The sequence below is a fragment of the Giraffa tippelskirchi genome, chromosome 12, assembly GCF_054371585.1.
Source record: "Giraffa tippelskirchi isolate mGirTip1 chromosome 12, T2T-mGirTip1v1.2.pri, whole genome shotgun sequence".
Taxonomy (NCBI): domain Eukaryota; kingdom Metazoa; phylum Chordata; class Mammalia; order Artiodactyla; family Giraffidae; genus Giraffa; species Giraffa tippelskirchi.
In genome coordinates this window covers 100,761,697-100,782,858 of record NC_137286.1, presented here as the reverse complement: position 1 = coordinate 100,782,858, position 21,162 = coordinate 100,761,697, and the positions used below count along the sequence as shown (strand labels likewise).

At 45.4% G+C, this 21,162-nt stretch overlaps 1 protein-coding gene across 1 annotated transcript in view; it reads left to right on the top strand.

The window, feature by feature from the left end:
* LOC145529262 (cilia- and flagella-associated protein 337-like) overlaps positions 1-21,162 on the top strand; it is a 44,687-nt gene that overhangs the window by 7,388 nt on the left and 16,137 nt on the right. Inside the window, 10 exon segments of the mRNA XM_081549266.1 lie at positions 1,445-1,596; positions 3,524-3,639; positions 6,562-6,658; positions 6,740-6,819; positions 8,066-8,120; positions 8,843-8,888; position 10,595; positions 10,694-10,752; positions 13,195-13,360; positions 20,387-20,482. Coding sequence (XP_081405392.1) covers positions 1,445-1,596; positions 3,524-3,639; positions 6,562-6,658; positions 6,740-6,819; positions 8,066-8,120; positions 8,843-8,888; position 10,595; positions 10,694-10,752; positions 13,195-13,360; positions 20,387-20,482 — 868 coding nt within the window.

Genomic DNA, 21,162 nt, shown 5'->3' with positions numbered 1-21,162 from the left:
TATTTCTTTTCCTAGTGCCTCTCCATTTTCTTCCAATCTAAACTCATGATGACAAGATTAGCATCTTGCCTGTGATGATTCAGGCATATTGAATCACTTCCCAAAGTGTGTTTAAAATATATTGAAATCCTATCTTGGAAATAGGGTGTGTAATTTATTTCAGAATATATTATCCCTATCAAATAAAAACTAATCAACTAGGAAGCAAACAGCTAAATTTCTAGCATGCCTGATCAAATAGTCTTCGTTCTTTGGTTGATTTTTTTTTTAAGCCCAAATATTTCATGTCTGTAAATCATGGGGACCCACAAAATGTTTCAGGGGTCTGCTAGTTTCTGGCATTCTCTAAAGAAGACCAAAGTGACAGATTCAGATTTCCATTTTCACTTGTTATTTTTTGTGCATTTAGTATTGCACACCACAAAGAGAGCTGTTTTATGTCAACAAGAATTAGGGTGGAAAGAAAGCTATTTCTTGGAAGGAAGATAGCATGGCATGTTAGTTAAGGTAAGACATGCCACTGTAACAGATAAACCCTTATTTTCCATAGGTTAAAACAATGTAAGTTTATTTCTGTCTATTGTAACAATCCAGCACCAGTGCTTCTGGTAAGGGGCACTTTTTCTCCTTTCAAGAACAGGGCTGTAAGGACTTTCCTGGCAGTCTAGCCATTAAGATTCCCTGTTTCCATTGCAGGAGATGATAGTTCAATCCCTAGTCAGGGAACCAAGATCCTGTGTGCCACACAGTACAGGCAAAAAAAGAAAAATATTAGTGATGAACAATAATAGTATTATTCTAGCCATATTATACCATTTTCTAGCACTCCATCATTTATTAAATGTTTAGATTCCTTAAAACAATTCTATACGATAAATGCTACTATTATTCTCCCCATTTTACAGATGAAGAAACTGAGGGAAAGCAAATGTAGTTATTTGTCCAACACGACGCAGTGATTAGGCAGTACAGCTGGGATTCCAACCCAGGGACGGGGGGTTATGCTCTTAACCAATAGTCACCCTGAGGTTTCTTGCCTGTGTCCTCCAGGGATGGGTTTTAAGGACCTATAGGAAGAAATGGGGACATATCTTGGGAGCAGCAGTAGCTCTGAGCCACAGATCAGACCCATACTGTGAGCCCCCACTGAGGAAGCTGTGTCTATGGAAGAGAAGCATCTCCTGGTGGGAAAGTAGAACACAGCTCTAGGGAGCTTAGCCGCAGTTGCTGGGCAGCTTCATCCTGGCAGGAGGGTTCAGGAACTCAGTCTCCACTTCCTGCTTCCTTTAGAGACAACTACTTTTCCTTTGGGGGAGGTGGGAGGAGGGGCAAGGTGTGAACTTTGCACAAGCCTAAGAGAAACCCCAATAGGTGACAGCTTTGGAAACCCAGTAGAACAGGATAGTAAAGAGCTCTGATCACTTTTTTCTCACTTCCTCCTCAGATCTGGGATCTGGAGACCAACAGCTGCTTGTTCACTGCCTCCTCCAAAGCCAGCGGCATTCGGGGTGAGCCTGGGGCCTGCCTCTACCTCCCTGGTCGCAGAGCCCTGTGTGTGGCCGCTGATATCCTAGCACTCCTGCAACTGAGGCTGAGGTAGGAGGGTGTCCTCTGGATCCTGGCAGTCAGCTCTCCAGAAGGTCCTGCAGAGCCCAGTGCAGCTGCATAGGGCCTTCTACCTAACAATCCAGAGCTAAGGACTCTGTGTGAGCCCCTGGCTGCACGCCCCACACCCTAGAGCACAGTGTATATCTGGTGAGCTCTCCCTAAAATGCCCACTGGTAACTCTGACACCACCTCCCTATATCATCCTGAAGACTGAAATCCACCCCTTGAGCCTATCCCACCCACCAGCCCACCCCCTTAGGAAAGCCCCTAGAAGCCCCCGGGATGCTTACTCAGTCCTAAGGCATCAGCCTACTTGCAGTCCCATGGTCCAGCAGTGCCCATACCTGAAACCCCCATCCCTCAAGCAGGGCAGCCACTTGAGGACACAGAGGGCGCTGCCAGGTCATCACTCCAGCCAGGCCTGGAAGGCAGGCTCTTCACTCAAGAGGCCAAAACAACCAGCTGAAAAACGGGAGCATCTCTCAGTCAAACTGCTGTTTGTTCTACATGGTATCACTGTGTAGAACAAACAGCCTGCTGGGTTGATTTTTTTGGAGCAAAGTGTCTGAAATTCCACCTCACGGCAAAAATAGCCTCTTCTCTAGCGCCAACACTTGAATACCAGATACTGTCTGCCGGTCCCCGCTCCATCTCTGGGGAGCTTGTGATGTTGACCAGGTCAGCCAACAGCCTCCTGTGGTCTCATCTGTGACGTGCGGAGACTCTGCTCCCAAAGTTCTAATCGTCCTTATGCCAGGCCCTGCTTTGCCCACACCGAGAGTCTTCCGGCACTAAGTCTGAGGTTTCGGGTCCCCCGAATCTCTGTGAGTGGCCCAGGCTCGGGGCTGACCATCGCAGGGCACCAAGGAGAGTGAAGGCTGGTGACCGACGTTCGGTTCTTCAGTGTCCGCTGCGTGCCAGCCTTTCACCTCCCTCCCCATACTTCTTCCTCACCAAGTTTCTATAAAAGATTCCATTTTACAGATGAGGTGATGAGTGCAAAGGGATTGGGTGGCTTAAGAGGCAAAGTCCAAGGGCACAGGTGAGCCCTATGCCCCTGGGTGCCAATGGGAGGCACTCTGCAGGGTCTCCCGGGACCTGGCCCGGCCTTGTCCCTGCTGTGAGGGAAGAGCACTGCCATTCAGGCTTGGGGACTCAGAATGGGACGATACAGTTTGTGTTTGTTTGTGGAAAGATGTGAATTAATAGGGAAGAAGGTCCACCCTGCAGTCTCATGAAATCTCACTCCTTCTTGTGCCATCAAGGAGACATGGTATCAGTTCTCATGGTTAGTGGCTGCTCCTCATTGCACACCCATCATGTTATGTGAGGTCCTGTGCTAAGGACATCACGTCAGCCCTCTTTGTCCATGGGTGCTGCATCAGCACATTCAACCAACTGGAGATGGAAGAAAAAAATTATTTTCTTTCCAGAAGTTTCCAAAAAGCAAAAGGACCCCCAATGTTAAATTTGCCACACATGCCAACTATATACGTAGCATTTAAATTGTATTGGTTTTTATAAGTAATTTGCAGATGTTTTAAAGTATATGAAAGAATGTGCATAGGTTATATGCAAATATTATACCATTTTACATAAGGAACTTGAGAACCCGTGGATTTTGGTGTCCTTGGGGGTCCTCAAACCAATCCCCCCCAACAGATACTGAGGGATGACTATATATTTCTCATTTAATCGTCAAAACAATGCTTTAAAGTAGATACCATTGTCCCTATTTAATAGATCATAAAAGTAGTTTTGAGAAGCTAAGTGACTTGCCCAAGGTCACAGACCCATCATCTGAGCTCATGACTATCCTCTTAATCAAAGCAATCGATGTGTCGTCCCGGGTGTGCATGTTGTGTACTCGGTTCAAGTTCTCACCCTCTCTCTCTCTCTGTTTTTCATGAACAAGTTCTCCCCACGAACCTCACCCGGTGGTTTCCCACAAGGAGCCCGTGGAATGCTGCCGGTACAGCCCCACATTCAGGCAGGTGGTCAGCTGCTCAGAAGCATCTGTAAGTGCCAAGTGTTAGTCTCTTTAGCAATGATATGTTGGCAAGCGTGGCCCCGCTGTCCTCACCTTCACGGGAAACAGAATGTCCTGGGGACAATCTGTCTCTAGAAGTGAAAAACGAGAGGTTCATTTCTGCTCTGCTGACCACCTGTAGTGTTTGGACACTCTTCTGTGAATGCTCACATGGATGGAAGAGCCCACAGGTTCTGCAGGGGCTTGCCATGTGAGCTATTTGGAAGGACGGTCTGTCTGGTCCTATGGAATGGTTAAGACTTCATGGCAATGCTCTTGTGTGGTATAGGGTGACCAATGTGCCTGTAACCCACCATAAATCTAACCTGGGAATGAGAGTTCAGAGCTTGCCATCTTCTTCCCCTCTCACCAGGGCTCATGAGGACCCCGCTGGCCCCATCCTGGAGGACCTGCACAGTGTCTGGCCCGCAGGAGGGGCCATAATCAGTAACCGTTGCTCCTTGAACAAGGAACTAGATCAGGGAAACACGGACATCCCACAACTCATGTTTTTCTGTGCTTGAGGCAATGGGAGGGCACATCGCAAGTACACTGGTGCTGCTGAAATGTTCTGAAATCTTCTAATATTAGTTCAATCACTTCCTTTATTACTGACCTAGGCTCTAGCATTGCAAGTGAGTGTCCCTGGCTGTGTAGCCATGACCTCTTCCCTCATTCCTGCCAGAGCCTGGTGTCTTTAGGATTTCCAGCATCAGGAGCATCACAGCCCGGACATGTCCTCTTCTTGTTCACACTCACTTCAGCTGCACTCCCAGCATCTCTTCTTGCTGAGCTTCTGCTCCAGAGATTAGTGGTCATCATGGTCTTATTAAGTACCACAAGAAGCAGATTACCTGATCTCTTGGTCAAAAATTTTTTATGATGACTCAGTATCAGTTCATCTCAAAGAAAGTGGGTTCCTGCATAGTTTGGGTTCAAACTTATAGAGAAGCATTTATCCTCCAGATTTAGCAGAATCACCTCTGACTCCAAGGAAGTCAGCCTTATCACCCTTCTCAGCGTTCTGCACATCCCTGCCCCTGGCTCTGTGCAAACTTTTCTCATCTCCACCCTGGAATTCCCTGCTTCCTGCTCTTTTCCTACACACACCTAAGAAACCCTTCAAGGTCCAACTCAAGTCCTGTCTCCACCAGGGGAAACTTGCCTTCTCCACCCTGACTCGTGCGAGCGCCTCGCTCCTCCTGATCACCCCCTGAGCCTTCTGTATGGTGTTCCACTCTGTTTCATGTGTGTGAGCCTCACCTCTGAACAGTTTCTTCGGGCGTTTGAGGGCAGGAATCAGAGCACCTATGTTTCCCTCTTCTTTCCTTCTTCATCTGTCAAAACCCTTCTTATTCTTTAAGGCACAACTCAGATACCAGCCCCTGTAACAGTCCTAGATCCCCTCCCACATCCAGGCAGAATGAATGGCTCCATTAACGTTTGGGCTCCTAATTCTATGCTAACACAGTCCGCCTCCCTCAGTGGCATTATATTGATATGCAAGTCTCCCCCAGTGGTGGGTGGTAAGTAGAGGTTGAATTGAGATATAAATACTCTACAATTATAACTGTAGGCACATGTCTACAGGCATGTATCCTACTATTAGGCACATGCTGGTAATAAACACCCTTATACTTACTGAATTAAATTATTAAGTATTTGCTCACCTTGCAAATCTGTTTTTGTGTGAAATCTTTGTAGCATAGTCATGTCCATCATCACAATCCATGACACTAGACTCCATTGCCCAAGATCTTGATAAGGCCTGAATTTATGAATACCGCTATATCACATTGTATTCATTCATTTGTATAAACTGAGCACTAGGTACCACCAAATTTTGACACGTCCAAAATGCTTATAAGCTGCACAATGAAGATTAATAGAGTTCAATTAAATGTTTACAATATATTATGAACTGCAACTTAACACATGCATAGTTACATGTAATACCAAAGTTTATCAGAATAACAATTTTGGGGACTTCCTTGGTGGTCCAGTGGTTAGGACTCTGCTTCCACTGCAGGGGGCACAGGTTCAATCCCTGATCTGGGAACAAAGAGCCCACCATTCCACGGCACAGCCAAAAAATTTAAAAAAATTTTTAAAAGATGATTTTCATTCAAAGAGTGCTCAAGAGATGGGGCGAAAAGAAAGTAACTGCAAGACTGGAACAAGCCGGACTGAGCAAAGCTTTAAAGCTGAGGGTTTATATATCCTTCCCAGAAAATGTGTCATCTTTCCTATTCAGCTTTGCTTTGGTGGTAAATAAATTTGGCTGCTCAAAATTCAATTCACACCTGTCTTCTCTGAGTTATATGGTCAGGAGAATTTTATCCAATGCTTCTAAATTTTCTGATCTTCTCAGTCAGTACTACGGACTGAATTGTGTTCCCCTCAAATTCATGTGTTGAAGTCCTAATGCTCAGTACCTCAGAATATGGTTGTATTTGGAGACAATCTTTAGAGAGGTCATCAAGTTAAACTGAGACTGTGAGGGTGGGCCCTAATCCAATCTGATTGGCGTTCTTATAACGAGAGGAAATTTGTACACATAAAGAGATGTTGGGGTGCAGAGACACAGAGGAAAGACCACGTGAGGACTCAGTGAGAAGGTGGCCGTCCACAAGCCAAGGAGAGAAGCCTCGGAAGAGACCAAACCCTGCTGGCAACTTGATCTTGGACTGTGAGAAAATACATGTCTGTTGTTTATGGCCCCAGTCTATGGTATTTTGTTATGGCAGCCCTAGCTAACGAACACACTTAGGTAAGCCAACTTGTATTGAAAGTACAGAAACCTTCAGAGTAAACACTCATCTTTCATATCTATGATACTGGAACTGTAAATGTAAATTCTCTCTAATTTCATAGCCAGTGTATCCAGGCTACTTTTTTCAATTTCCTGTTACAATTGGTGAAAGTATGGGACTTTGAAACGGGAAGACTGTTGTCTGAATTTACTGGGGCTCATGGCAATGCTGGAATCACCTGTCTGACCTTTGACTCTAGTGGAAGAAAGTATATGTTTTCCTCAGAATCTTCTACTGTTAGGCAGGATGACCCCTGACTTCGGTCCTGATGGAGGGTTCTGCTTTTTAGGCTGGTTACTGGGGGCAGAGACGGCTGTCTGAAAATACGGAGCTACAACAGTGGACATTGTCTGCACACTCTGAAACATGGTGAGTCACCTCCTACCAAGGGTACCCATAAAATAATGACATACATTAGGCATTTGGGGCAAATGCAGGAGAAATCAAACGAGATAGAATCTAGAGTGCATGTAACAATGTTATATCCTTTCTCTCTGTTATTTCGTTGCCACTGACTCTAAACTACTGGGCAGGAGGAACGTACTTAACATACTGTTTGTGCTCCCATCTATAGCCTGTGCATTTGTTCCCTCACTGCCTGGTATAGACCCAAATTCTTTAAAAAGTTTAACCTGGGACTTTCCTGGCAGTCTAGTGGTTAAAACTTTGCTTTCCATCGCAGGGGATGTAGGTTTCAGTCCCTTGTCAGGGGGCTAAGATCCCACATGCCTCACAACCAAAAAACCAAAAGGTAAAACAGAAGCAATATTGTAACAAATACAACAAATGCTTTAAAAACAGCCAGGCTCCTCTGTCTATGGGATTTCCAGGCAAGCATACTGGAGTGGGTTGTCATTCCCTTCTCCAGGGGATCTTCCCAACCCAGGAACTGAACCCAGGTCTCCTGCACTGCAGGGAGATTCTTTACCCATGAGCTATGAGGAAAGCACCTCCTGCCCCCCAAAAATGTTTAAAATATTTAATTTTTCTAAACATTTTAAATATCACATAAGTCAAACATCACAAAGTCTAGATGAACTTAGATGAACTAAAAGCAAGTCTTTTTTATGTGTCATTATAATCTTTTTTTCAAGATTGCTTGTTTACTTTGTTCACGTCCTGGGTCTATTCCTGGTAAAACTTCCACAATTCTGGCCTGTGAAACTATGAGGAAGATCAGAGGCAAATGTTCTTCAACTATCAGAGGATATAAACAAAGTCCAAGTAAATAAGATAAAAATTGCTCAGTGTGATGTGTGTATGGTTCCTAATTTTGCCTTTTGACTTCATGAGTTTGTTGCTGGTTCACTGTCAGTAAGTGGCAGGCACTCTGCAGGAGAAAGTGAGCCTCTTCCCACTGCTGAGCCAGGGCTGAATCGACTTTTAGGGCAGTGAGAGTGGCATCAGCTGTGTTTTGATGGCTTGGAAAGACACCTAACTGTGGTCTGAAAACCAGAAAATAAGTGCTGAAGTTTCCCCAGTCATCAGTTGGATTAAGCCAACATGTGTAAACTGATTCAAGAGCTAATAAAGAAAAAAATTTTATCTTATTTACTTGGACTTCATTTATACTCTTACGTACTAGGACTCTAAGTTGATAATATTATCTTTCTAGATGGAGAGCAAGGTGAAGTTTGTGACTGTACCTACTTGGAAGTGAACCAAAATAAGTGAGTTACATTCAGCTTGAATATAAGACAGACAACTTTGAATAGTTGGTTGGGTATCCTTTTTGACACAAACTTTGTCCTAGGGGAGGATACTAGAGATAGTAAAGGGAATTTTCCAGAAGGAAATGTGTCAAAGAATTCCCCAAACCGTGGTTGCTCCCTGATGGTAATTTAGGCAACTCATCTTTTCCAGAATATTGGAAACAATTCTCTTCACATTTTGATAATGGTTTAGAGGTAGAGATAGGAAACAGTGCATCTTCCACCAAATGCTTTATCAAGGAATAAATCACAAACTAGAGTAGCTAAATTCAGCAGCCATAAGTCAAAGAATAAAAATACAATAGATTCCCTCCTGAACATGAAAGTGTTAAAAAGCAGTACTTGATCCATTTCTATTTGTGTCCTTGCTTCCATGGTTCAGCCAGGTTCTCAGGACCTAGTAATCCTCAGAAAGGCAGCTGCTCAGGGAACAGACCTTGGGAACAACAGAGTATCCAGTTTCTGTTCCTAATCCTTTAAGAGCCAGTTAAAAAACTGACCCTCATTTACCAAATCATGTTTTATCTTGCTCTTCATAAAAAAACAGAAGAGGTGACTTTCTTGGTCTCTTCATTTGTCACATGGACATGGCAAAATCAAGCCACAGTGCTGATTCCATGCAAAAATTAAGCAAATGATAAGCTTAAGTATCAAAATGTAACCATCTGTTATTGTTCTAGGTGTAGCATAGCTGTTGGATGGGAGAGAAGAATAAATGTGTACTTTGTAAGTGAAATGTACAGACTTACGATGTTTCAAAACCCTACTTCAAACTGATACGCATCTCCCCACCACCATCCCTTGCTGAATCTTTTGTCTCTAAAAACAGATTTTGGAGAAATTGTTTATACTTCTATCTGGTATAAGCCAAGCAGTGGTACAGAAAAAAGTATTTCCTCCTTCCTTCTCTCCCCTTTTTCTCCCCATCTTTCCTCCCTCCTTCCCTTTAAAAAACTTCACTTTTTCTCCTTCACTTTCTTTAGCTCTTTTCTATGGGAAGAAGTGTAATGACACTACATCCAGTTCTGATTTGTGGGGGTTTTCCCAGCAAGCCATTCTCCAACACCAGCTGGTACCCTACGGTTCTCACCCTGTCTGCCTGGGGAGAGCATCAGATTCCATGGGGCAGAGTTCACTCTTCCAAGACACAAGACTCCCGCCCCTCCACTTCAGATACCATTTGCAACTCCTGTCCAACTGACTATAGACTAGAAGGTCCAACCACCACCTCCTTGGATTATTTTAATTTTCTCGAGCATCTCACAGAACTTAGGGAAATACTTTACTTAATGGATTATCATTTTACTACAAATGGATATAACTCTGGAACAGTCAGATGAAAGAGATGAGACAGTGAGGTATGGGAAAGGGCACAGAGCTTCCATGGTCTCATCACTCAAGAAACTGCAAGGTTTTAGCAACTCTGTGCCAGAATGTGGACAAAGCCCAAACAGATATTTACTATAAATCACAACATCATAAAGTACTGGGTATAAAAGCTCTCGGGGTCAGAGAGGGCATCTCCTGGGATCCAAGCCAGACTAGCCCTGACACCTGCGGCTCCTCACCCCCTGCTGGTCTTCTCACCCTTCATGCACGTGGCTGTGCTCCCCTCTCCACGCAGGGGCTTCCAGCTACATCTCTAACACCCTCACCCATAACTGAAGATTAACCAGATGGTCAACTCTCTGGCTCTTTAAATTCTTCCTTCTCCCTCCCATCTCGTCTTTATTCCCTGTGAAAGTGTTAGTCAGTCAGTTGTGTCCAACTCTTTGCAACCCCATGGACTGTATCCTGCCAGGATCCTCTGTCCATGGAATTCTCCAGGCAAGAATGCTGGAGTGGGTTATCATTTCTTTCTTTGTGCCCCAGTCCCTCTCTAAATGAGAAGAGGAAATAAATGCCATCTATAAGCATCTCTGTGGGAAAAAATTCTTTTTTATGATTTACAGTTGGGAAAGGGAATTAAGAGACAGGGGAAGATGAAAATGCTGACTTAAAACTACATTTTAAATCTACCTGTGGCGTTTTATTTCCCTTGCTTGCTATGCTGATGGTTCTGGATTTCCAAAGTCTTTAAACATTGTAAGTTCTTTATTCATTTGAAAGTATGCTGTATTTCACAGCCTAAGCCTAGCATCCTCAGATGATTTACAACATGACTACCTGAGAGGTCTTGGCATTGAATTCGCCCTTTGGTATCATAGATTCCTGGGCTGATGGCTTTTGTTTTAGCTCATGCAATAGCTATGGGTCTTATTATGGAGGTGAAGCTATGCAGACCATCCAAGGAGAGCATGTCAGTTGGCATATGATTTGCTGAAATGCAATCACCCAAACGTCAGGAGTGGATTGCTTTTTATTCCCATTAGCACTAGGGGAATTTGCTCTGACATTTCAAAAATCTACATCACTGGTGGAGTGAGGGGTAGGGTTATAAAATGTGCCAGCACCTCTCTCTGAAGCTATGAGTGTGTCAGCAGCTCATTTTACTGCTGGTACAACGTCTCCTGTTTGGGTTTGGATGCAAGACACACCATGTGACTTTCATCACTTCCGGAAGCCACGGCCGCACTGGCAAGATGACTTGGTGAGCCCTGGTCCACTGTCTGACTCTCAACCCAAACCTTGGCATTTGATATGGATGTCATTCCCTCCAGAGGCTCACCCTGAGTCCCCTGGGCCTGCCTAGGGTGGTCACAGCATCTCAAGAGCCTCCAATGTGGTGGTATTCATGATTGGGTCCATGTAGAGCCAGGAGCCCTAAGTTCCAGGCAGTTGCTTCTGCTCCATGAGGAGTGATAGCCTGTGCTCAGTTTGGGGCATGAGGCCCAGGAGCAAGTCTGCACAGCTCTCCTTGAATTCAGCCTGGAGACCTGTTGTGCAAGAATGGCAGTCCAGGACCTGATGGGGGTGACTTTCTTCAAGGAAGCACCCACTTCCTGCTTCTGCTCCAGTGCAAAACCATAAGCATTCACCATGCCATCCTTGGGAGGCCAGGGAACATAAGCAATGACATTCCTGCTGCCCCATGGCTTGTTAGGGACCCAGAGCCATGGGACGTGTTATAATTCTTATTAGCACTCAAACTGCCCCCAACCTTACACAGCTTCCCAGAGCCAAATGATCTCCCTCAAAATTGTCTGGATTCACATTGTTGTAGTACAGCAAAGACCGATACAACGTTGTAAAACAGTTACCCTCCAATTAAAAATAAATTAAAAAAAAATGTCTGGATGTCAAGCCATTAAGACAAGGATTAAGAAAGGAAGGTTACTGTGCACAAGCATTTCCCACCAGCCAACCCCACCATATGCCCTGTAAATATTCCAAAAGCCACAAGTCACTAGAATGCAAAGTCATGAAGACAGACCTCACCTGCTTTCTCCATTGTATTCCATAGCTCAGTGCCTAGCTTATATTAATAATAGGCTTTCATTCAACCAACATGTGTCAAACATGCGCCCAGCCTGTGCTGGTCACTGAGCTTGCAATGATGAGCAAAGTGGTCATCACATGGTCCCTGCCTTTATGAAGTTTGCAGATGAGTGATTATTAAGTGAAAGAACAGAGTTTGCAGAAAATATCCCTAGGAAAGCCATGGCCATTGTAAGGGCAGAAATCATGCAAGAGTCAGTGAAGTATTAGTTCATCCAAATATTTATTCATTCAGTTATCAATTCTTTCAACCCCTACTTATCAAGCACTGACATAGTGCCATCCTTTGTGGGTAGGCACACAGGATACAAACATCCTGGGAATAAAGTGTGATTCCCAGCCCAGAGTCTCACAGACTGGAAAGGAGATAAACTAAGGAAATAATCATTATACGATGTGACAGATGATGTAATAATGTATGAAATACTAGAGAAACCCAGGGATGGGAACTACCAATTTTGCTCTAACATCATGGAAAAAATTAAAAGATTACCAGGATTTTTCTGGGAGGCCAAGTAGGAAAAGGCAGTCTAGATGGAGGAGATGGGGAGAGGCCTGTCTGGAAGCAGGAGAAGCATGTTGTCTGGAAGGACTATGAATAGTCTGAGGGGCTGGAGATTCAGGTACAGGAGGGAAATGAGGCGGGAAGTTAAACCAGAACCTGAAAGCCATCCAAGGCATGTAAACTGCATTCCGCAGGTAGTGGGGACCATGGAGGAAGAACCTCCAGACACCAGTGCTCACAGACCTCAGAAGGAGGTGAGATTTGGAGGCAGAAGACTGTCAGGAGGAGAAAGTCATTGACTTTGTATCCAACTGTCCTTCCCACCACCTTCCCAGCTGCTTTCAGGCAGAAGGGATGTCTTAGCCGGTAACAGAGAAGTACTCAAGGGACACTCTGCGGGAAGCACGTGAAGACAACAGAGAAAGAATATCCTTTACAGCCCCAGGAGACATTCTCTTCACAAGGGAACTGCACCCCAGGGAGAAAGTTTTAACTTTCAACCTTCAACTGGAGAATAGTCAGGCACTCTTTGAGGTCTGCAGCTCTGGTATGAAAAACAAAAACATTTTTTGTGTGTTTCTTATCTTTCTTAAGCACACATATACCCAAAACCTCCTTTCAAGGAGAGTAGGTAATTCCAATTCCTAAGAGCACTTGTAGGCCACACCGGGGGGCAGAGGGGAGCCCTGGAGGAACTGAGCTGAGAGACTCCACACCCTGCAATTTAGACCTGGGGCTCATGGGAGGCCAGACCCCCTTGGCCAGTGCTTGGGTTCCATTGTCGGATTCCTATCAACGTTTCAGCCCCCAAGAGGGCTCCTTGCAAAAAGCCTCCTTGCTAGCACTGGGGGTGGTAAGGAAGCTGATAGAAGTAGCACTTCCCTGGGGAAGGTAATGCAACTGACCCAGGAGGATGCAACTCCTCTTTGGCTGATCTGTGAGGGTTGCACTGACCCCCTGGGCTGGGTCACCAGGTTCCAGGGGTAACCACAGGAGGAACCCCTCTTCCTCCTCTGTCAGGCGTCAAATGCAGGAAAGTGAGCTGTGGGTGATTGGGTTTCTCACTCTGTCCCCCTCTCTCTTTCCTAGAACCATGGGCACAAGGAAGACATCCTCTGTGTGGCTCATTGTCCACCTTCTCCCCTCGCCACCTCCAGTTATGATGGGGAGATTATCCTCTGGAATGTCATCTCAGGCCACGTGTACTGCAAGCTGAATTCCCCCAGCCCCTCTGATGGCACAGAAGATAGAGAAGGTAGGGACGGCAGGCTCGGGCTCCTGGCAAGTTGTCTAAAGGGAGCTCATCTCTGGAATGCTTCCCAGTTATAAGGGAGTGGCCTAGTTTCAGGTCTTAACTTGTGAGATAGAGATTTTCAGAGCTGGGGAGGCCGGGAGGGGTGGGGGGAGCTTGAGAGTTCAGCTAGCTCAGTACACGTCCCTGGGCACCTGTCCATCAGAGCCCATCTCACATACACCTGAAACTAACACAACATTGTAAGTCAGTTATGTGCTTGTGTGCTTCAGTCATGTCCGACTCCTTGCGACCCCATGGACGGTAGCCCACCAGTCACCTCTGTCTATGGGATTCTCCAGGCAAGAATACTGGAGTGGGTTGCCATGTCCTCCTCCAGGGGATCTTCCCAACCCAGGGATCGAACTGGCGTCTCTTATGTCTATTGCATTGGCAGGCGGATTCTTTACCGCTAGCACCACCTGAGAAGCCCCATTACTTATATGCTACAAAACTTCCCACTGTCCCACTGCACTCTTCCCAGTTCTTCTGCCCTGGTCCCAGTTCTTCAAGGCCGTCTCTTTGTGTATCTGCTAATGTGATCATGGATTCATTCACTCACTTATTCATTCAAAGAACACAGACAAGTTCCTGCCATATGCCAGGCCCAGTGCTAGGTCTCGGGCTGGTAATTGCATCCCTCTCTCCCCATGAGTCCTGAGCCATGTGGAAAACACATGTGGGCAGGTCCACTTTCTATCAGTTCCATTGCTGGTGGTGCTGGACTATAAAAGTGGCAGGAACCCAGAGCCACACAGGCAGCTTCTTACCACTGCTCTCCCCACGTCCAGAGTCCAGCTTCATCCTTCCCATGAGGCCATCTGCAGATGGTCATCATCCAACAGCCAGAGGTCCCACTCCTCACACCCATGGGCACCAGCAGGAGAGATACAGACAGAAGTGCTGGGCATTTTTGCATAAAACTGGGGAGTTTCTGCATCTCCAGAAGCCAAACCAGCCCATCCTTAGAGAGCCATGAGCCTCAGACTACAATCCCTGCTCTAGGCATGTGATGACTTTGTAGCCAAGGAAAATCTCCAGTGACTCCTTGGATCAGAAAATATGTGTGAGCTGCTCCCATGGGCATAACCCCATGGGACATGTGTACCAGAGGCTAGAGAGAGATGTGAGACCTGGTGCTGTACACACCGAGGGACTCACAGTCTAAATTCAGGCACAAGATGTGATGCTCAACAGGTAAAATGAGGATAAAGCAATGCAGTCGGCCTGCTGTGCTTGACAGATGCTCCGGAGGGCAGTGGTTAGAAACTGAAGCCTTTGGACACCATGAGATTAAAAAGAAATTCTTACCTGTAGATTTATGATCCTGTCTATTTCTAGACCCTTTGCTGCATGTAAAAAAAAGACCCTTCTGTGAAGCTGTTTCTGAGAGTGCCTAAGAGTTTTAAAAATCTTTGGGGAAAAAGTGGTGGCATTTCCTTCTAAAGGTTTATTTTCATTGCATTAAACTGAGAATTAAGTCACTGGCCAAGAATGCAGTGTTGACCTTTCAGCCAGCAGTTCTAATTTAAAACCCTCTTTGCAGCAGCATTTATTGCTTCAAGTTATGTGGCCCTTGGTTTTTGAAAAACTCCTCTTCTGCTCCAAAAATGCAAAAGCCAGCCCTAGTTCCTAATTATTCACATTTCAATGGTGCAAAAAAAAAAAGCACAAATTCGGTGGAAAGATGTGAAAGTTCCCGCGGCCTTCCAGAAAAGAGCAGCACTGGCTCGGCCTGAAGGTCAAAACAAAGCACGGTGGTCCTTTTCACATGGGAGTGGTTAAGAGACTGCCGCCGTCTCATTTGGAAAACCATCTGGACAATTCTTCTGAAGTCATTCTCAGTGGAAAGGGGAGCTAAGAGAGAAAGGCAATTGTGTGAGCAAAGCCGATGAGCTGAAAATACATTCTTTCTGCCAGCTTTTTCTACATTTGAGCTTCATTCTCCCTTATGCATATTGAGAATTGTTATGTCTTCTCTGACATCAAAGAGAAAGAATTTGAGAGTGAAAGAGAGACCAAGAGATTTCAACCAAGCTAAAATCCAGGAAATTTGTGAATTCTCTGGAAGGCTTTTTCTTCTTCTTTTTTTCTTATTGTGGTAGAATACACGTGGGCTTCCCAGGTGGTGTTAGTGGAAAAGAACCCGCCTGCCAATGCAAGAGACGTAAGAGACTCAGGTTCGATCCTTGGGTCAGGAAGATCCCTTGGAGGAGGGCATGGCAACCCACTCCAGTATTCTTGCCTGGAGAATCCCAGGGACAGAGGAGCCTGGCGGGCTACAGTCCATGGGATCGCAAAGAGTTGGACACAGCTGAAGTCACTGAGCACACATGCAGAATATACATGATGCAATATATACCATCTGAACTATTTTTAAGTGTACAGTTCAATGGTTTTAAACACATTCATATTGTTGTGCAATCATACTCTCCATCCTTTCCCATAAATTTTCTTGAAACTAAAGCTCTTTATCTATTAAACAATACCTCCCCATTCTCCCTTCTCTTCAACCCCTGGCAGCCACCATTATACTTTCTGTCTTTATGATTTTGATTACTCATGGAAATAGAATCATACAGTATTTATTTTTTTGTGACTGGCTTATTTCCCTTAGCATAATGTCCTCAAAGTTCATCCATGTTGAGCATATAGCTGTTTCCTTGCTTTTAAAGACTAAATAATATTCCACCATTTATATATGCCATAGTTTGCTTGTCCATTCATCCATTGATGGATAGTTGGGTTGCTTCTACATTTTAGCTATTGTGAATAACATTGCTGTGAACATGGTTGTACAAATATCTCTTCAAGATCCTGCTTTCAGGTTTTTTTTGGTATATACCCGGAAGTAGAATTGCTGGGAAAAAAAGTGAAGTGAAAGTTGGACACACTCAGTCGTGTCCAACTCTTTGTGACCCCATGAACTATACAGTCCTTGGAATTCTCCAGACCAGAACCCTGGAGTGGATAGGCAGCTGTTCCCTTCTCCAGGGGATCTTCCCACCCAGGGATTGAACCCAGGTCTCTCGCGTTGCAGGCAGAAAACTTGGAACCACCATACTGTTTTCCCACATTGGCCCCGCCATTCCACATTCCCACCAACAGTGTACAGGGCTCCAGTTTCCCCATATCCTGATCAACACTTGTGATTTTCTGTTTCTTCGATAATAATCATCCTAATGGATGTGAGGTGGTATCTCACTGTGGTCTCGTCCTTTCACCTGCTTATGGCTATTTTATATCTTCTTTGGAAAGGTGTCTGTTCAAGTTTTTTTGCCCTTTTAAAAAATATATATTTAATTTATTTATTTGGCTGCATTGGGTCTTAGTTTCATCATGCATGATCTTTCATTGAGGCACACAGACTCTCTAGTGGTGGCACACGGGCTCCAGAGTGCACAGACTTCAGTTACGGCATGTGTAGGCTTAGTTGCTCCAAGGCATGTGGGATCTTAGTTCCCCAACCAGGGCTCGAACTCAGGTCCCCTGCATTGCAAGGCAAATTCGTAATCACCAGACCACCAGGGAAACACCCCCTGCCCATTTTTTAATCTGATTTTCTTGTCGTTGCTTCTTAGAAGTCTTCTATATACTCTGGATATTAGTTCATCACCAGACAAATGATCTGCAGCTATCCTCTCCCATTCTGTAGGCTGTCTTTTTACTCTACGGATGGTGTCTTTTGATGCACAAAAAGATCAGTTTTTGTGAAGTCCAGTCGATCTACATTTTTCTTTTGTTACCTGTGTTTTTGGTGTCATATCCAAAAACTCATTTCCATGTCCAATGCCATGGGGCTTTTCTCCTATGTTTTCTTCTAAGAATTATCTTGTTGTAGGTCTTCCATTTAGGTCCTTCATCCATTTTGAGTTAATTTTCATACATGACATTAGATAAGGGTCCAGACTTATTATTTTGCAGGTGGTTATCCAGTTTTCCCAGAGAAGGCAATGGAAACCCACTCCAGTACTCTTGCCTGGAAAATTCCATGGACGGAGGTGCCTGGTAGGCTGCAGTCTACCATGTCGCGAAGAGTCGGACACGACTGAGCAACTTCACTTTCACTTTTCACTTTCATGCATTGGAGAAGGAAATGGCAACCCACTCCAGTGTTCTTGCCTGGAGAATCCCAGGGATGGCGGAGCCTGGTGGGCTGCCGTCTATGGGGTCGCACAGAGTCAGACATGGCTGAAGTGACTTAGCAGCAGCAGCACCATCCAGTTTTCTTGGCACCATTAGTTGAAAAGACTGTCCTTTCCCCACTGAAAAGGGTCTTGATACCTTTGTCAAAAATCATTTGACCAAAAACATGGGGGTTTATTTTTGGGCTCTCTGTTCTATTGCATTTTACTACCAATCTGTTTTTATACCAGTACCACACTGTTTTGGTGACTGTACTTTTTGTACAGTCAGTTTTGCAATCAGGAAGTATGAGTCCCCCCAGTTTTATTCTTCTTTTTCAAGATTGTTTTGGCTATTTGGAGGTCCCTTGACATTCCATGTGAATTTTAAAAGAGTTTTTCTATTTCTGCCAAAAATGTCTTTGGGATTTTGATAGAAATTGCACTGAATCTGTAGATCATTTTGTGTAATACTCTCATTTTAACAATATTGTCTTGCAATTTATGAACATAGGATGTGTCTCCATTTATTTATGTCTTAATTTCTTTCAACAGTGTCTTTTAGTTTTCATTATACAAGTATTTCACCTCCTAGGTAAATTCCTAAGTGTGTTACTCTTAATGCTATTGAAAATGGAATTTTTTTCCTTATTTACTTTTCAGATTATTCCTTGGTCATGTATACAAATGCAACTGATTTTTTGTGTGTTGACTGTGTATCCTGCTTCTTTGAGGAATTCATTTATTGGTTCTAAGAGACTAAGGTTTTTTACTTAGGGAAACTAATAATACCTACTTCATTTGTAAGTAATAATATTTATTATAACAAAACAACATTTAATATAATTATAATAAAATAATATTTAAATAGTGTTTAATAACAGAATTATAATGAACATAATAATAGTATGTTAATAATCATATAAATGACATATTTGATTTTATATGTCACTTTCCTGAGTGCTTTTAATGTTTCATCTCACTTAGTGCTCACATTGACCCAGAAAGATAGGTGCTCGTGGACCCATTTTAACAGATGAGGAAACTGAGGCTAGAGACTTAACTAATAGCCATTATAACGGTGACCATTTGCTGAGTGTCCCTGTGCTCTGAGTACCTTAGGTTCAGTATCTCCATTCAGCCTCCACTGCAAAGCCATGGAACATGATTCCCAGAGTCTCTAATTTAATCTTCACTGAAACTCTGTGAAACAGGAAGTATTGTCTCCCTACCACAGGTGAAGAAAACAGGTTTAGGGAAGTGAAACGCTCCCTGAGACCACACATGGGTAAGTGAGGAGGCAGTACGTATGCCCGTTCCCCAGGACTCTGCAGCCCCCCACACAAGACAAAGTGAGCAAGTTAGCGGGGGGTCATCCTTACTGCCCCACCCCCTACTCATCATTTTCCCTCCCGCCACCCCGTAAGTCAATTCCCCAAGAGCCGGATAACCTGAGAGCAAGGTGACCCTTAGCCCAATCACTGACTGTGTGTCCCAGGCACCAGGGAGGACACCATGTAGGTTGCCCTCCATCTGCCTCTGAGAACCTTCAGCCCTCCAGGAGCAACCTTCAGTCCCTCAAGGACAACCCTCAGCCCCCTAAGGACAAACACAGAGCCCAATATCAAGGGCATGGGCTTTGGATACAAACACATCTGGGTTTGAATGTCAGCCCCTCAGCTGTGTGACCTCAGGCAATGCGGTTCTTTCTAAACCATACTCTCACTGCTTGATAAAATCAAGAGATAAAGTCTAACTAGGATTGTTGTGATCGTTGAATATGGTGGTGTTGAGATGTGCTTAGCTCCAAGTCCGGCAGAGAATGTATTGTAGGTGGGTAACCCAACTTGTGATCGTGGTCCACCTGAGGGCAGGGCCTGAGTCTGCCACGTCCACTGTGGCTTCCCGGGCGCACAACACAGCACCGAGCTCAGAGTCAGGCCCAAACAAATGCTGTTGAACAGTGAATAGCCTGGGTCATGGGTGTCCCCATGGCACTGAGACAAGGGAGCAGCACCTCTTTATTTCACTCCAGCACCTACTCCCTTATTTACATGAGAACTTTCCTTTCACCTCCAGTCGAGGCAAGTCACCCCGGAGCCCACAGACTCAAGGAGGGTGAGATGAAAAAGCTCCTTGCCCATCTCCTAACACCCAAACAGCTATGTCCATTGTGGCTCTTGGAGGTTTGCATCTAAGTAGGTCTGCAGAATTTTTATGTAAGAGCAAACTTTGAGTTCTATGTGCTAAGCTCTTGGAGAGATTGGAGACAAGTGGGGAAAAAGACAAGTGTGAGCCCCGTGTTGATGGTGCTTCAAGTCCAGCAAGAGGAGTGGAAGGTAAGGAAGTAGGGAGGTGGGTTTAGAAGTTATTCCAACACTCTGGGAGACAGTGGAGGACAGAGGAGCCTGGTGTGCTGCAGTCCATGGAGGCCACAAAGAGTTGGACATGACTGAGCAACTGAACAGCAACTAATTCCCATCCAGGAATTCTAGAGAGTGGGGACCTCCTGGGAAATACCCATAGATTTCCAGGCAAAGCCCCAGACTGCCCTACCATCTCTCTCAGCCCCTCCCTCAAGCCCTAACCAAGTTCCCCATCCTTGACTCTCTGCAAAAGCCCTAGGGTCCTGGGGCAATGCAGGGGTGCCCTGGATTGCCTTCACATCTGACTTTACCCCCTAGCCAGGCTGGGCTGCTTCTCAACCAGCGAGGCCACCTGTGCTCCTGTGTACGCCTCGACCTCTTCAACCCAGGTCCAGGGGCAGCTCTGAGACTCTGGGGCCCTGGGGCAATCACCGGAGAGAATGAGAAGAGAGCTGGGAGCTGCGTGGGGAGCACAACCAAAACCCTCTCCTTGTCTCCAGGCCCAGACAGAAGTGTCTCCTGCCTCGCCTTCCTCGAGACTCGGGCAGCCAACTTGGAATCAGCCTCTGCTTCCCTGATGGCCAATGGGCCCCGAGGTGAGAATGGAGCCCACACTGGCCGTCGCCTCGTCTCTAAGAAGCAGCCACTGCAGGCCGGGGTTCCAAGAGGAAGGACCCCCAGGCATTCGGGACTCCCCAGGCACCCCCTGGCTGACTCAGCCTAGCCTGCCAGCTGGGGGAGGGCCACTTCCTCCCAGTTGAGTCTCCCTGCCTGCTGCCTCCCCAGAGGCCCCTGGTGATTCCTGCAAAGACTAGGGCTCACAGGATGTCATTTAGTGAGGTTAAATAAACATCAAATGTTTATTTAGCCAGGGAGGGGCAGACTGCCACAGCACCCACAGGAGGCCTGACAGAAGAGCTGAGAGTCACGTAATGGGGGTCAGCCTGCAGGGGTGCAGGCATACCCAGCCTTTTTTGGCACCAGGGACTGGTTTTGTGGAAGACAATTTTTCCATAGACCGGGAGGTAAGAGATGGTTTCTGGATGATTTATTGTGCAGTTTATTTCTATTATTGTTACATCAGCTGCATCTCAGATCATCAGGCATTAGATTCCGGAGGCTGAGGACTCCTGGAGTAGAGGACGTTTCCTGAGGCCGCCTCCACCACTAACTAGCTCGGTGATGTCACATAGATGACAGGACCTCTGGCTTCAGTGAACTGTAAGGAGTGGGCCAGTGTCCTGCTCCAAAGCAAAGGAATTTTATTTTAAACCGT